The sequence below is a fragment of the Sinohyriopsis cumingii genome, chromosome 14 (genome assembly GCF_028554795.1).
Source record: "Sinohyriopsis cumingii isolate HCF-2022 chromosome 14, ASM2855479v2, whole genome shotgun sequence".
Lineage (NCBI taxonomy): Eukaryota > Metazoa > Mollusca > Bivalvia > Unionida > Unionidae > Sinohyriopsis > Sinohyriopsis cumingii.
This window is the reverse complement of record NC_142974.1, coordinates 47,482,516-47,501,247: the sequence shown is the minus strand read 5'-3', so window position 1 is coordinate 47,501,247 and position 18,732 is coordinate 47,482,516. Positions and strand designations below refer to the sequence as shown.

Below are 18,732 nucleotides of genomic sequence, written 5' to 3'. Positions count from 1 at the left end.
GGAATTATCAACAAGTATGGTCATTGTATGGAATTATCAACAAGTATGGTTACTGTATGGAATTATAAACAAGTATGGTCATTGTATTTAATTGTGTAAATGTATGATGAAGGTGTTGTTCATCAGCTCATATGATCGACCATATATTGATATTGACTTTTAGTTTAAAACCTACTGAATGCTTATATTCCATAAACATATATAGTGGTGTTATCTCGTGGCATCCTGGTGGTTATCACGAACATTTCCGATGCACCGCTACCGACAAATATTTAAGATATGTGCTAGTGTGGTCCACACCTCCCACCTGGGCGAAGGTTCCTTCAAGAACTACCCAATTCCGTAGAGACGTTAGATAGCGTAAATTAGTCCTTTGGATGAGGGTGGCATTTAGAAAATAAAACATAAAATGACAGATTTTTTAATCTACTAATAACAAAGCCAACTGCTAGTTAAGTGTGAATCTTGATATAATAAAGTCATAAAAGGTAAGCAAACTGAACAGATTGGAAAGAATTAGTGTTTGTATGATTGGCTACAATGTACATCAACATATATGGGAACTGTGAATGGCAGTGACGATTTGTACCTGGGACCAACATACACAAGTACAGACAACTCCTTTCATACCCTAATAAGTATCATTCATTAGCTGTTGACATGCAACTAATGAAGCAAAAAATACATGAGATGAAACAAATAGCAGCATTATCAGTACTTTCAGTCGAACGTGACTTTGATGGTACACAAATTTGAATTCACACTACTTCACTATTTTGTCATTAGAAGACACAAACGCTGCACTGTTTGTAATATATGCAGGAATGCTAAAGTTTAATTTGCTTTAATCTATATAAGCAACATAGATCGAAATGACAGGTAACTTCTTTTCTTAATTAAAAATGCTATTGCTTGACACTACAAGGTTTTATTGTAAACCATGTTATTACTTCTGAACCGATAGTATTGTAATGAAACTTGTGTTCTTATACTTCAAACACACTGAGAAACAAAATGTTGCTATTTGTTTGTCCACTTTTTATGACCTAAGTCTAAGATTACCTTTCGCATGTGGGTAGAAATACAACATGTTTTTACTAAAAATGTATCGATCCTGTCAGGCAAACATTTAACAAACATGTCAGAATGGAGGACCAAATATATTTAGTTCTCTCTGGAAGAAATTTAAATCAAATTTAATACTTTCATTCAGAATGGGATTTATAGATATTATACTGTTTTATGATACAGAGGACTACAAATCCTAATCTAGGTAAGTACATTTCGAATGTAAAGCTCGATGTCATGATAATCATCTCTATTCCTTTGATCACAGGATGAAACCGACAACTGGAACCCTCCTTAGCATATTAAAGGAAACGCAGTATCTGAAATCATGTAAACCTTTCTATTGTCCAAGTATGTTAGTTTCACATTACGATAAAATAATCCCTAAGCGAGTATATCTTTACATGTCTTTATCATGTTGTCAAATAAAACTGTTTCAGTCTATTTAAGAATCGTTTTCATTTACTTAAGAAATTGTTTTGATACATTTGGGCAATAATTATGCTGGTCACATTTGGTTTATGTACTATCTATAGAATGGTCGCGATAGATTAACCTCAATACTACAGTTTTTCTAAGTCATTTCAAGTTAAATGTTTAAATAAATTCTTTATTATCAAAGATCGAGCACGGGCTTGTCACCCATGCTACGTACTGCATCTTTTAATATTGCAAATTCCAATACAACTCTTTACAACATTGACATTTTGGGAGAAATGCAAAGTTCACTTATGAATTTTGTTGCACTAACTGAGAAATATTTAGAAAATAAAAATGCTTGCTTGCCAGCGATTGATTACAAAGCTGGACATGGAATATTCTGAGTTTTTCTGAGGTGTCTATTTCATAATATAGCATTCCCAGGACATATTATAGCTCTTCAAAAAACATTGGACATACTCATGAACATGCTTTATATTTAGGATCATGTAGGTAATCTTATAATAAGGAGATGGCAGCTATATAATGTAAATTAATATGGTTTATATTTTGGACATTCTCATCTGGTCTCTGGTCTGCATAAATCTAAATCTTAATCCTGTTCTATACAATAATGTCACAAATGTACTTTTATAGATATCAACACTGATTGTTCACAGGGTAACAATTATATTCCTTTAGTATGTGTTCTCAACAATACCTGTATTTGTTTTCCTCTTTACCATATCTAAGAACATAGAAGCCTGTAACATTAAAAGCTATGGTGAAGTTTTCTCAATGCAAAGGCATGTATAATGTGTCAATCAGTATTGATACTCTGGACAAACTTACAGAATATCAACATTCAAACATAGACCTACAAGCAGTTTAGGTATTCAAAAAACAAAGATTCAAGTTGTACATGGAAAGGTCCTATGTAAATAATGTGTTCAATAAAAATTCTACGTAGATAATGTGTTGAATCAATATGTTTCTCATATCGTAAAGAGGGATAAGAAGCGCATAACATAAATTGAAAGTTTGTGTACAAAACAACAATTATTTTTTGGTAATATAACTGTATATATGTGAATGCAAAGTAAATAAACCAACCTGTCTGAGTTAATAAATTCAATCATCGGGCCAATGAGCTCATATGTAAGCGAAAAAAATGACACTCATGTGTTTATTATAGACACGCTTATTGTACCTCTTTTCTTTCATTATAATGCAGTTAGATCTGTCTAAAGATTGTATCTAACAAACTGTTGAAATAGTTTCAGCATAATTAATGCACGTTACCATGGATGAATACATACAAAACAACCATTATGCACATTATCATGGATGAATACATACAAAACAACCAATGCACATTACCATGGATGAATACATACAAAACAACCAATGCACGTTACCATGGAGGAATACATACAAAACAACCAATGCACGTTACCATGGATGAATACATACAAAACAACAAATGCATTTTACCATGGATGAATACATACAAAACAATCAATGCACGTTACCATGGATGAATACATACAAAACAACCAATGCACGTTACCATGGATGAATACATACAAAACAACCAATGCACGTTACCATTGATGAATACATACAAAACAATTAATGCACGTTACCATGGATGAATATATACAAAACAATCGATACACGTTGGTATAATGAACATTAATTTAGCAAATGTAAGCCTTTAAAGCTATTATTTAGATTCAATTGCAGTCAGTGATCATGAAATATATGTTATAAGTTAAAACATTTTCTATAATCAGGAAGTATGTGGCAATAGCTAAATCTGTCTAATTTGGAAAACTATAGGAATCATCCTTTGTCACTGAAGATTTAACTCTACTTAATAACATGAAAATGTATAAAAATGAAAATAAGCCTTAAAAACGAACGATCAAAAATAATCGCATCATGATACATTTTATCACTAATAAGCATACATGCATACAATTCAGTGCACATTGCTATGAACTAGAAGGAATTAATCAATGTAAACCTAAATGCAAGCAAAATAGAAATCCTAATATATGCACTAAGAAAATCAGTGATGTGTGCCATAAAATTACCTCAAATGTGAAATGTGCTGAACAGCAACCTACATCAATTTTCTGCTGTTTCTAAACTATAGTAGCATTTTATAACATGAATAATGCACATAAATGAATATGAACCTTAAAATGTATTATTATGTAAGATACTTTTTCTTGATTTGTTGTCATAATCTCACAAACTGATAGTCAAAATGTGATATAAATTCATACTCCATACAATGCTACTTGGTCATATCATCATATACCAAGCTTTTGAGCTGTTAAGCTGTATGGGAATCAATGAATAATGTATCTGAAAATAGAAACAAAATGAATGTGCTATTTCATACAACAACTGTTCTTTCCCCAGAATTATGCAACTGAAATGGACGAGCGATAGTGACTAATGTGTTGAAATAGTCAAAATATAATGAAAGATGATTGCAATACCGCATATGTGAACACTGAACAGACAGCTGTATTGATGTTGGAAATCACTAGCTTTAGACTTTCAGACAGTGATGCAAGCCACTAATTTTAAAAGCCCATGCACAACTGCCGCGAGTAAAAAAACTTACAACGATGACAAAATAGCACTGGGCTATATATGGAATCGAACCTCAGCCCTGCTGTAGCTCTGGCTATGAGAAAGACCTATTAAGGTTAACTCCTGCACTATCTGTACATTTGTGAGGACAATATCTGGCATTTTATGCTCCATAGGTTGCCACAGGTTTGGCAACCAAACTCACACACCCCTTAAGTCTGTGTAATGCTGCCACAGGGTCGATAGCCAATATTAGACACACACCGGAATCTTTTTGTTTAAGACAGTAATCTTAACAGTGTTGAAGCACATGATGCATATGCCACCATACGCCATAAACCTTAGATGCCTCTTTTACCATGAAACAGTTCTAAGCACCTTGCGGTTGTGTTGAATTAGCTTCTAAAATTAGAAATTGTCAACCTTTACCACATGGACATTACTGGCCCTACAAAATTTTGGTTTCATTGTAAGCTAGCCACACGATAAAAACTAAGCCAAGGAAGGATGCAATATATTAGCTTCTGCTATTGCATTATGCATGTAACAGAGACAGGAACTGATGAATATAGGTCGAATGTACTCTCTAACTTGAATTTTTGCAATGTACCCCCAGAAGGTTGAATCGAAAGTAATTGACTCTTTTGAGAAAGGCAGAACATTCAGGTTTGAATTTTAAAACATCTACATTGTTACCTGCATTTAAGGTAAACAATCCAATTTCTAGAAAATAGTTAGACATTAGTACCGAAAATTAAAATACTTACAATTATATGATAGTTTTATTCATAACACCCTAGTTTACCATACGTTTTGCTACTAAAGAAAAATATGCAAGACACTTTTAAGCTATAAATAAAAGATGCTGCAAGACATATGATGTATAACTGTTTTTTTCCAAACATTTATAACTGTTAATTCTAGCAAAATATATCCATCATTCAAGAACTAGGATGATAAATCGACGTTAAACAGTAATATATATATATATATATATATATATATATATGTATATATATATATATATATATATATATTCAGGCTCAGGTAGTGTTAAACTCTGTAATGTGGTTGTCTTTATTAGCAAGGACCATTATATGATGGCATCATGTCAGCTAAATTTGACAACTATCGATATCATAGGCCTTATATTATTGATCAGAAAGAAGAATTCGGATACCTAAATGCAGGGTCAGGCTCACGCACAGATCTAGTGACAGCTTAAAGGACCAAGCTTACAAGTTGTCAGAAATGTTTATAAGTATAATTTATTTATATACCTAAGCCTTTGATATCATCACAATTGTTCCATTTTCTTACCAATCCATATCCATGGTCAGATCTGAGAAATTCAGACCTGAAAAAGTAAGATTTCAATGTCAATCCAAGATGATTAATACTACTACTACAAATAAATAAATAAATAAATAAATAAATAAAAACGAAAATAAGAAAATAAGTAAATAAATATGATGCTGATGATTATGATGATGACAATGATTATAGAGATACCAATTAATATGATGGCAAGATGGAGGAAAAGAATGAGGATGAGGATGACCACCACGAGTACAAAGATGATGAAACTAACTAATATCATTTAAATGTCTGGTTGAAAATACAGAATAGCCTAATTCGTGAATATATATATATATATATATATATATATATATATATGCAGAGAGAGTGAGAGACAGTCAGAGGACAGACATACACAGAGACAGACAGTCAGAGGACAGACATACACAGAGACAGACATATAGATATATGATTTTAAAACGTATCAGTGTCTTTGAATTCCAGCTGCAAATAAGCTAGGTTTAATGTACCATTCTTCTCTAGCTGCATCTTGTTAGTGCTCTACGTATACATCTGTGGAAACTTTTAGGATATGATCCTGAAACTAACAAGGGGATAATTAATAAAGACCTCCAAGGCAATATTCAGAAAGTTTTGTACAATTCGGGCCACTTTAAACAGCAAAAATTGCCCAAGAACGTACCTGTAATTTCCTGTATCCAGTCTGCATGAGGGTAGGAAAGTTGGTAGATATCTGGGTATCCTTCTTTAAAGCAGCTAGGATACCCCCAACTTAATGTGCCCAAAACCTCAAATCGGCCATATTTATCTCGGCAAATCAATGGACCTCCAGAGTCCCCCTGAAATTCAGATTGTACTCTCAAATTAGATCTCTGTTTACAATGCTTACAAGTCCTCCCAAATGTGAAGTTTGAATGTCAAATAGTGATATAATTACATGCAAAGTTAACCATCAAATTCACATAAGTATACAAGTATGCCAAGCTACTTTATTTTTTATATCTCAAGTAGGTTTCGTTAACCATGCAAAAAGTTTGTTTCCAAGATGAAATTTACATGTATAACATATTAAAAATGTGAAAAAATCAATGCTGTATTTTCCTAAAAAGCTATGTGTGTCTCAGTGTATGAAAACAAAATATTTTTTTTTCTAATTATTTATCTACTTTAAGTGGGGTTTGCTAAATCACACTGAAAAGTTTTTGGTTCAAATAGCCCACAGTGTTGAAAATTCTGTGCAGATATTTCTATATTTGTTATAATGACCCCGACTTTTAATCAAGGTTTGCGTGAAAAAAGTGCAAGTGTTAAATGAAATGTGAAAAAGTCTGATGAATTGCTGTAATGATCTGACATTATTTACTGAAAAAGAAATAGAAAACTTACATTGCCTATTTTGAGTGCGTTTTTATGAAACACTGTTAACGAACCTCTCAGGATCACTGGACAGAAACATGAAGCATAATAAAACTTAATACTGTAATGCCAACTGTGATTGATTTACTAGTAATTTGGGACTCTAGTAACTTGAACTTCATCTGAAATGCATTATTGATTCTTTCATTAATATATACGTTTCATGGCATTTAGGGCTGTAATGAATAATAAATTCAAAGATTGAACCAGCATTGATGCACTCATGGACACATTATAATCTCTCTTCAGATATAATATAATATGGCTACTTTCCTCTAAAATAATTTAAGAAAGGACAAAAAGACAAACTTAAATTCGCATCGAAAACTATGCATGCAAACGTGCTAACCATCAAACTTGACTACCTACTTTCATTGTAATATGTAATGCTTTTTTCGCATAATTGTGCCAGCGTTCTTGAAAGACATACAGATTGGCTACATTCATTCAAGGATGCTGTTATTAAAAACAGTTACGTTCTCATCATCATTTAGTTATGTCATATCAAAAGTGCACGTGTGTATGATTTGGATTTTTAACGTAGCTTTAACAATTTTTCAGTCATATCACCACGATATCTGCAGTATGTCAGTTTATTGTAATGTCTAGCACTGGGGCTTCATCTTTGGTATGACTTTACCAGGATTCGAACCCGCAACCTCCCGCATCCATGGTGGACGCTCTAACCACTATGCCACCATAACGGTCAACATATCAAGAACATGATCTTGAGTTAAATGGGATTTTATAAAGGTTATATAACTTAATCAAGGTTAACGTGTTATATAATTCCATGGTTTCAAAACAGAAAGAACTGAAAAAGTCCAAGGCAGTTGGGGAGGTATTGGATTCGTTTAGTATAATAATTTTGTATAGCTCAAATGCACAATACCTGGAAGTAGTATTAAAATGCACTGTATTCTGGCTTCATCTTCGAATATCCAATGAATATACTGGTAAGAGGAGGCAGTTACATTCACTTACTCTAGAGTCAGTCCACATTCTAATATCCTAAAATAGTTATACAGCTTAATTATGAAACAAATACAGACTTAGATTAATGCGTTGCTTATATGGGGTCATGCGATGGTTGAAAAGAGTTTTGCTCCCTAATATCAGAAGAAAGTGCACTAGCAGTAGCCCACATTAATAAGGAGCTGCTGATGGAATTAGTAGGCAGTGTGTGTCATGGCATTCCAGAGATTAGAGGTCTCACAGGCAGAAATGAACGAGGCCATCTCTAATTAAACTCATTCAATTGGCATAGTGTGGATAGTAAAAGCAAGTGAAGAGGTTTATTTGAATATTATGTTTCTCGCAATCGCCATAATCCAAAATACATAAGCGACTCGTGTGATATTGGGTTATTTCCCTATATTCTGAGGGGATAATCAAGTGTATACAGGATGGCAAGACTTGAGCTGAAACGTTGTCTCCACCGCCATGAAATAAACAAAAACTTGTCTCCTTCTTCAGCCTGGTGCAGTAAGTTTCAGGTACCACCTCAAGGCTCTGATGTAGACTTTTAGATGGCACAAAGTATCTGAGAAAAGATTTGGTTTTAAGATATGGATGGTACGAATAAGAGCCTGTGCTATTGTAGATAGCATTACATTCATAATCAATTTAAGTATTGCAACCTCATCTGTCCCCAAAATATGGAAAACTGCAAAAGTAACTCCTATTCACAAATCTGGTTCTAAGGATGATGCTGATAACTACCGACCAATCTCAATACTACCAAACTTGTCAAAATTGATTGAAAAACATGTCCATGACACATTCATGTCATATTTAACCAAACACTTGCTGTTAAACTCTAATCAATCAGGCTTTAGACAGAAACATTCCTGTGAGACTGCCTTGATCTCCCTAACTGAAAAATGGCTTCAAGCACTTGACCAAGGTAGAATAATAGGATCTGTTTTTGTAGATTTCAGGAAAGCTTTTGACATGGTGGATCGTAAAATCCTTTTGAAGAAACTGAAAATCTACCAATGTGATGAAAGAACAATTAGATGGTTTACTTCTTACTTAAGTGAGAGAACACAACATGTTTACATAAATAATGTTCTGTCTGAACCTGAAACAATTAGATATGGAGTACCACAAGGCTCAATTCTAGGTCCATTACTATTCATTTTATTTATTAATGACCTACCACTTTTACTAAGAGACTCAATATCATATACAGATCTCAATGCAGATGACACAACATTGTCAAACATCCAAAACACAAAACATGAACTCGAAATTTCTTTACAGAATGCCCTAAACAAACTGGAAAACTGGTGCACATGCAATGGCGTGATAGCAAATACTGGTAAAACTAAAATATTATTTATCTCAACACAGAAAAAAGGAAAAATCTTCATAGTGATGAACTATGACTGACATAGAAGGATACAAATTTGTAAATGGTCTGTCATGATAGACTACTTTGTGTTTTGGTAGATAATAACCTATCATGGAATGAACATATCAAACATATCAGTAAAAAAATCAAGTTTGTGACTTTGCAGCAGGATAAGACATCTTCTCCCTGAAAGGCACATACAACTATTTTATAACAGTTACATACAACCCTGTTTAGACTACTGTAATACAAAATGGGGTAATTCACATGATAAAAACATAGCAAAGCTGGCACATCTTCAAATAAGAACATTTGAGCTAATATCAGTCCAGAAAGAAAGCAAGGAAAATTTAGCTGGTAAGTTAAAAATATCACCTATTAAAGACCGAATCCATTTGAGAAAAGCCAAATTAATGTACAGGATATCCCATAATATTGCTCCTGAATATTTACAATCACTATTCCAGTATAGGCTACCTGGCAATACTTCCCAACTGCAATCCATGTCTACCAAACAATAAAATGCAAACATTTTTTGTCTGAGGTAACAAAGGCCAGAAGGTCATTGAAGTCAGTCTTGAGACACACGTCCTCCTTCTGTGATTTTAGTACTATAAATAAGAGGCCTTACATTCATGAGTGTTTCTGTGGTGAGGAGAGGGCAGGACCATCGTAAGTATAATCTCTGCTTGACTCAGAAGGTTAACGATTTATTATTTTCTCACTTGAGTGGAACATTCAGAGCAGGCTATAATTCATATCATGTGAAAGAGAAATGGAGATCAGGACCGTGTCATTTTCATATCATTGCAACAAGTCTGCCAGAGGCTGACCAATCTGGGTGCAGATCTTGCTGATGTGTAAATGGAATAATTTCATACAAGACAGCTGATTTGGGTGGGAAACCAACTCTGCACTGGCTTTGAGTCTGACTGTTGTGTGATCGATGGACTTGGGATGATTAATCGCCTTCAACAACATCTAGGAAAGCCAAATTTCAGATCTTTGGACCACTGGTTCCTTTCTACTTTCTGATGCTGATGATATATTTGGAGATGAATTTAATGTGGATGTCCTTGGCAGATGGTGTGTCCTAAAAGAGGGAAGATTATTTATGACGTCTTTCATATCCAGGAGATTGCTATCATTTGAACTGAGTATGCCCTGTTCCAGCTAATTCTAGGAATGAGGGCAGGAGGTAAGTTCCCAGTCTGACAAGATAACTTATGCACATATTATGGCATCTGTATGTTCTTCTACAGCGGGTAGCCTATCCTAAGTCAAGTAAGCTCCTTCATTTTTCTAATATCGACACCAAACTTGATGATTGGTTCAGCATCCACTCAGACTTCTATGGGGTGAAATTCTTCTATTTACTAGCATAGAATGGAAATATACATGGATTTCCTTTACAAATGACCCCAAGATTAGGGACAGTAAGAAGACCAACAAACCGAGTACAATTTATGGCCGACACCAGTAAACTGATTTGAGACACCTTCTGGATATTTTCAACGTAGCCAATATCAGGACATGACTGAAATGGAAAATGTGATTCAGTGTGTATAAATCTGGCATATTATTTTTCTATGATCTTTGCACAGAATAGTGTCAAATATAGCATGTAATGAGTACAATGTGCTCAACTAGTAAAGCAGCCCGGGCAGAGAAATGAATAACATTTTTAATCCATACTTCCTGGGATACAGCTATTTGCAGACGTTCATTCAAACATCTTTCATTGTCACAGTTTAGTGCTGGAAACCTATCACAGTAGCCATCACTGGGTCATGATGGAGACAGGACCAGATAATAGTTATTGTCCCTGTCCCAAGACTAAATGCACCAGGGATACTGATTATTTTACATTGTCCCAAAATGGTTAACCCATCTGATAAAGATGTATCAGTCCTTGAATCAACCTGCATTGGGTTTTTTTAGTGTAGGAGTTTTGAGCTGGCACTGGTTATATCAGACAATATGCCTGTAGCCTGTACTGTTACTCTGTAGCTGTCATTCATGTTGACGAGTACTTGTGAGTGGTCTAAGGCTGTTTGATATTCCTGGTACAAAATTTGGTATTGTTCATCATGGGAAGATTCTTGTTTGTTCCAACCAGGTATCCTTATCATCTCAGTACTGGTCTCAAGGGCTGTGCCATTGAAAGTAAGTCTGAAACTGAGAGACTCATGATGTTTGCATCCATTTATTTCTTCTTAATTGGATTCGTTTTGCATCCATTACAATAGATCCAGATCATTATCCTTATTCAATCTCTAAACATATACAATGAATTAAGTCTTATCCAATCATTGTCAATGTCACATATAAAATCTATAGGAACATAAACAAATATGGTGCAACTTAATGCTTTATGTTAACTACTCAAGATGATAGATACTAAGACCAGTGTAATAGTTCAGAAATTTAACAATTATGCACTACACCCAACTCTAAGAAACACATATATGATAAAAGGCTAATTGTGATCAATAGCTACCAGTAATGAATTCGCTTGTAATTACTCAAGACCATTATGCAAGTAATTACCATCATGCCAAATAAAGTGGAATTTGCACGACATTGGAAAGAAACATTTGCCTGCTTTGTCACCAGTAGCAGTAGTTAAGTGTTTTGCACCTCTCACCATATCCAAGAAACAACTACTCTCATGTGACTTGCTTTTTCAGGCAAGCAGACAATTTGTAGAATGGACAGTGCTTAGCCATTAGCCAAAATGATTGTAATATCATTCTTCTTTTGGTTAGACCAGGTGGGCGTATTAATGGATATACTCCTGATGTATTACTACTGGGATGTTATATTTTACCAACAATCATTGAAATTAATGGATCTAAGTGACCACTACAAACAAAACCTGAGCGGTAACAATGGCACACTGCAAATCCCAAAATTATTTAGCATAGTCTAGTCTCTCTGACACCCTCTCAAAGATAGGTGACGTGTAATCTTCAGATGATGACCCAAAGGGCAAACTCTGTACACCATCTTTGTGGTTTCCAGACAAGAATTAAGCAGATGTCAGGTAACAGAAAGAAACAACCATGTGGTAGTTATCATTCTTCATTTAGTTCTCTCTAAGCATACAGCAGCTTGATTGTTAGAAGAAAACTGTCGCAGTTAGTATCTTCAGTTGGAAAAGTGGTCTAAATCCATTATTCATCAATAATTCCACTTTGTTTGGATTCAAGGTTATTCAGAACAATGAAGAAAGGAGGAATGTCAAACAGATGATGCAAATGAAAGGCACAGTAATATTTGTCACCTGTGCCTCCATCTCTTTAGCCAGTTTAATATATTGTAAACAACCAAAAGAGGTTGCTGCTGCATAAGTTTAAAGCCACAACATGTGTCAGTGCATTGAAGCATTTCAGAACCAACACTACCAGATATGTAATCCCAAACATCATCAGTGCGGATTTAGGAGCACCAATCTTGGCAATCAAAGGCACTGCAGAAAGCAGGACAAAGCAACATGCAGAATTTTGCTCACCAGGTTACATGTAGTTTATTCTGTAATGTGTGCCCATTGACAGAATCGGCAAATAGATGGTGTTATATCGTTCTGAGGAGGCTACCACGATTTCTAAGTGCTGGTTTTCAACTCCGCTTCCTCTAATAGAAACGACAGCAGGTCTTCCCACAATTAACCATCATAGTTGTGCCGAGAAGCTTGGTGATTACATATTGAGAAATAATAAAGTAACCAAAGTGTCTCCCACAAAATAGATGCCATAAAGCTGCATGTCTGGCCCAAAAGAAAAGGAAAAGAATATGAGAACTCTGAAACACTGCCTCATAAATAGGACGGTACATTTATCACAGACGCCATCGGCAGCTTTGAAAGAGACTATCCGTGACATGATAAACGTATATGACGGTCTAACTATGGCAGTTGCATTCTCATGTTTATGAACAGCAGGATGGAGACCTAAGGAGGAGTTTTGTTCCATGTCGCATCATACAGTTGACCTTAACATCGATTGCGTTTACCAGCAAAAGCAGCAAGAAGTAGTTTGTTTTTTTTTAAATCAGCTTCCACCGATGAAGGCTCCTATAGCCAACTTGCCAGAGAACGACTCAAAATGTGGATCCATCAGCACTGGCTGGTTGTGTTTTACAATTTTTACCCTCCAAAGGTTCGTTTCAAACAAAAAAGCAGATTCAGACATACTAGTATATTACATCATGGATCATAGGAGATATGGTTAGTATAGTGTTTAGTTTTAGATGTTGATGAAGTTTAGTAATTTTGCAGCCTGAGAGTGGGACCAAGATAAAAATCCCATCAAAAATTACCGTTATTAGTTCTATACAATCATGTTATATACTAAAAATAAGCACAAATTTAAAACCCTAATTTTCTATTAGCAAAACTGATAGTTTTAAATCTGAGAAACAGCTCTGTTATATGCTATAGTAGGTGGTAAAGTGGTGAAAAATTAAACAAGGAGACCATGTGGCATGTTGCAGACTTGGAGAAACTTACATTACAAGTTGGAGCACCGAAATTCTGGTTATCCACACAAACAGTTGTATTCTGAGGATACGATTTGAAGACGTGATAGTAGATCTGGTTGCATTCATCTTCGTTGTACAAATAAACTCGGACCATCTGGAGCTTGCCAAGCCATGCCCCTGTCACTTTTTTAAAGTTTCAAATTTACAAAGTAAAGAAAATCAAGAAAATAGGACAAATCTACAAACTGATGATGAAATTGACGACTTAGACTAACTCTAAACATACTAAACAATACTAAAATACATGATGAGCTTAATCGCTTAACTTTAACCTAACCAATTTTTAAGTTAATATGCAATGATAAAAATACATTTGCAGGGAAGACGTAGTCCCTGCAGCTGTTACAAACTCTTGCTAATTATCAAAATTCATCCAATACACTGAAGATTCAAATTTCTGTAAGATTATTTAATATGCACTTTGATCAGTCTAATAATGATGATGATGATGATGATGATGTGATGTGTGTGTGTGTGTGGTTTTGATTGTTAACGTAGGCTAAACAATTGTTCAGTCACATCGCTATGATGTCTGCAGTGTGACGTCTAGCACTGGGGTATCATGCGCAGACATGTAGCATGACGTCCCACCCAGTCACATTATCCTGATTCTAGCCAAGTCTGATGAGAGGGATTCTAGGTTGTTGACAAGCTTGGTTAGATGCAAGGCTATCATATAACTATGAATGTATCTAGTTTCTTTCAGATTCAATCTGAGATCATGTAATATAAGCTCAAAGTAAAAAAAATTAAAATCTAATATTAGGACTATGTCCTCTATTGTGGTAATGAGCTTTGCCAATCAGATGAAAGATCACCAGTGCAACCTGATCTCAAAATTTAGTGCCAAAAATGAAACGAAGTGTATTATATCAGAGAATAAAGATATTTTGATTACTACAGCCCACAGAAAATCCAGAGCATCTGAAGCGAAGCTGGATAATTCATAAAAGACTACCTCACTGCTGATTGTCGCATACGATAAAATTATTAGTCAGCATGTGGATAACTACATAACATGAAATAGACACATTAAACATATAATGAAAAACGTCTCATCCATGCACCTGTTGCTTAACAAGAATAATCAATTTTTCCATATTTCTCATAGGGGTAGGTTTCATGAAATATGTGTTCATTCCTACATTGATGGTTGTACTTTGGTATGGTAAAACTGTTGCCATGCATACCTGACTAAACTGTTCAGACAGAAGGAGGAAGCTTTTAAGATTGATGACAATTATACAAATATTGTGTGTGAAGTTTCAAATCAAGAGATTCCACAGTATTCCCTAGCTATAGTCAGACTTTCAAGTTTCAAGATAAATTTTTGCAAATAATGTTTGTACATTTATTTTCAAATATGTATGCAAGACATGGACTCATTGAAGATTTGTTTTGTAAACTAACTGGATTATTATATAAAACTTCTCTATAATTGTTCATCGACTAATGCTTATTATCAAAATCGTTTTGAGATCAGTAATTGATGCAAGCTCATATTCCAAATCTTTTCAGGATCAAAGCAGAAAAATTGCCCCCTGAATGTTACAAATGTAGCCAATCAGATGCAAGATGAACTAACCCAACATTCCAGACCAAACCTATGGTCACCAGAGTGGTACAAGCTCAGCAAAATCAGATGCAAGATTGACTCGTCAAGTATGTATCTTGCATATTATTGAACATCACCAAAAACTTGATGATATAAGCTTCTATTCCAAGTTTTAAAAATTGGATCAGAAATATTGCCTTCCGAGAAGTAAAAATCAACAATGGACTGACAGACTATGGACATGGGGCCATACCATATTCACATTTGGACTTATTACCAGGTGAGTTCAAATTTATTGTTACAGTAATGGAAGTCTAAGGTCCAGTTCCTGTAGTTCATAAGGAGGCAGCTGTGATACTAAATTCAACATAAATGTCATATTACTGATGATAAAATTCCTACCTGATAAAACAGTTTATTTGATTAATCACACCAGTCCAAGTACCGGGTGTCTCGGATTGAGAATTGGTAATTGGTACTATGTTATGATAGGACTGTAACCAGTGATCGACCTTTCTTTTTATGGTCTGTGTTGCCTTTGTAGGTTTGGAACTGGTTACTGATCAACAGATCTAGTGATGGTTGTATAATGCCTACATAACAGGTCTGGCACTTAATGTGGCATGACTAGGTGCTGGATCATTGTATACCTCTTGAAAATGGGACCAGATGTGACTAGAGGAAGATCACCATCCCCAGTTCCACTTACACTGGGTATAGGTCAAGCGAGTACTGGAGAAGAAGTGGATGAGATAGGGATATGACTGATGCCTGGTACCATTTACACCCAGTAGATGATATTGAGATGTAAATCACTACAGCCAGTACCAGGGACTACATGTGGCAATGGGATTTTAGGAATGCTCCATGTTGGTGGCCATACCACGTTGGTATTGGTCAAGTAATCTGTTATATGATTTTATGGTTAGAAAGTGATGGCACACTGATAAACAATGTTAATGTAATAGTAATATTTGTTTGTGCTGGGGTGGGATCATATGCACAGACTTGCAGTGGTAAACAATGATGTCCAGGATTGTTATCTTGCAAGTTAGTTACCCGCCTAGTACAACAAGTTTTTTACTAAACATTTCTTGCAAAATGCATTTTGCTGTAGTACTAAATTTTTACAAGCTATTTTATGCCTACAATCTGTTACTTCTCACAAAGATGGAATAATTTTGATGTATTTTATTAGCTTTAATACTACATCAGATAGCATTTACTTTCTGTCATCTCTCACTGTACATGGCTATGTTATTCCACACCCAAGGTTTATGTTTTCTGTACAGTCATCTCTTACCGTACATGGCTATGTTATTCCACACTCACGGTTGGTGGTTTCCATCAGGATCTCAGGTTTGTCACCTCTATGATGACCAAGCCATCATCATCCTATCATATAACTTTTCAAAACTAGCGTACTTATTATGATATAAATTATATATAAACTTCAAACATTTTCTCAAAGTAATATAACCATATTTCTTAAGCTGTATTACCTCCATTGATTAAATTATGATAACGTCCCCATCCACTGACATAACATTCTGCATTGTATCCTGCCTTTAGCACTTCTTCAACAGTTCCTCTCGATGCAATGCAAATAGGTCGCACATAGTTGCTGAAGACAATTTGTTCATCGATGTATACCAGACTGATGTCATTGTCCAAATCATCGTTATAGTATGGATTGATATATGTCTGTGATGAGCTGTACCACCGTCCTTGAGAATTTTCTGTCCTGGAGATTCCAACATCTACAGCCCCTACTGTGACAGAGTAGGATTCTAAATCTCTGACAAAATAGAAACATAACAAGGTCAAGGGTCAAAATCAGATCAAGACTATTCTTCTCACTACATATAAAAAAATCTACATTAGCATTAACAAAAAGTTTTAATCTCTTAGTCAGGAAGCTGAATAATATTGGACTTTACCTGTGTAACTCTGTATGGTTATTCACATCTTTAATTGATGCTTACTGTTTCATTTGTTCAATCATTCTAAACAGAAATTACAAAAATGCTAGTGCACTATAGTATCAGAAAATTTAAACATAAAATGGAACCATTTGCTAAATATAAATTGCCAACGTTTATTTAATTCATGGATAAAAATTTGCTTATATCTGGTAAATGAGTCATAATCTGTCAGAATTGAACTGTAGAAGTTTGAATCCAAGAGGCATAAATACTGTATAGATGTATATGTAGTATAAATTATATGCCATGATGTGGCATACTAAATAGCCAAATAACATAGAACACCATGAAGTAATGTAACATCTATGTAATAACATCGAGAAAATCTCAAACACATTAAATCTAGAAAAATATATTCAAAAAACTATTCTGCAGAGGTTAAATTATAACTTAATGCTGCTTTCTGCTCATGTAAGCAAAACAATTTCCTTACTTAGCAGGGTACAAACTTTAAGCATATAGTAAGATTACACCAAATGTTCAGACGAACATAGCAAATAATACAGAAGATTCAAAAACTTCAAAAAAGAATCATAGTAAAGTTGTCAATAAATGCAATCATTAATATTGTCACTTTCCAAAGGTGAAAAGTGTTTCACTGTTCACATGCAATGTAGGTCTACTTACCCTGTGCAGTGAGCGTCTGTGAGGACCCAGTGAGAGTGTATAATGGAACCACCACAGGCAAGGTGAAAATGAAATGTAGGCCTACTCACCCTATGCAGTGAGTGGCTGTGAGGACCTACTGAGAGTGTACAATGGAACCACCACAGGCAAGATGAAAATGAAATGTAGGCCTACTTTTTGTAACCCTATGCAGTGAGTGGCTGTGAGGACCTACTGAGGGTGTACAATGGAACCACAACAGGCAAGATGAAAATGAAATGAAGGCCTACTTACCTTATGCAGTGAGCAGCTGTGAGGACCCAGTGAGGGTGTATAATGGAACCACCACAGGCAAAATGTCCATCTGCATAGAGTGCTATTTGCCATGGTAACTGCCCAAGTACTGCATCACGACCATGAAGAATTTTTGGCAATCTGTTATCACCAAACAGGGTTGTACCACATTCTAAAGGATGAAATGACAGACAAAGTGAAATTTACTTTGATTTAATTAGCCATAAAGCTCAGAAAGTAAAACAATGTTAGAAAAATTCTCAGAGAATCTTTGATATCCTTGCTTACAATAGCTGTTAGCCAAGTGAAACAGCAAAATAAATTTATGAAAAGCAAGCACAATTTTCATTTTATTTGCTTTGGATACCTTCTGGCGTACATGACGTGGCTACAGTCAAGAATGCCAGTGATTTGTTTGCCCAAATACACAATAACATTTAAACTAGAATTAGTCAATATAGTCTAAAATAACTGAAAAGTTGGCTTCCTTGCTCTAGATAGTTCATGATCATTAGTAATTTCTCTTGCTCAGAGCATAAATATCTTAAGAGTTCAAAATT

At 34.9% G+C, this 18,732-nt stretch overlaps 1 protein-coding gene across 4 annotated transcripts in view; it reads right to left on the bottom strand.

The window, feature by feature from the left end:
* Positions 1-405: 405 nt before the first annotated feature.
* Positions 406-18,732, bottom strand: part of LOC149783713 (uncharacterized) — a 103,963-nt gene continuing 85,636 nt past the window's right edge. For 3 of the 4 annotated variants that reach the window (XM_089931954.1, XM_089931955.1, XM_089931957.1), the window contains 6 exons: positions 18,173-18,344; positions 16,790-17,085; positions 13,701-13,855; positions 6,101-6,257; positions 5,379-5,455; positions 406-3,864 (listed from right to left, as the gene is read on the bottom strand). In XM_089931954.1, the coding sequence (XP_089788080.1) occupies positions 5,415-5,455; positions 6,101-6,257; positions 13,701-13,855; positions 16,790-17,085; positions 18,173-18,344 (821 nt within the window). In that variant the 3' untranslated portion in view covers positions 406-3,864; positions 5,379-5,414. The remainder of the gene's footprint in view (positions 3,865-5,378; positions 5,456-6,100; positions 6,258-13,700; positions 13,856-16,789; positions 17,086-18,172; positions 18,345-18,732) is intronic. The other variant, XM_089931958.1, reaches the window with a different exon arrangement.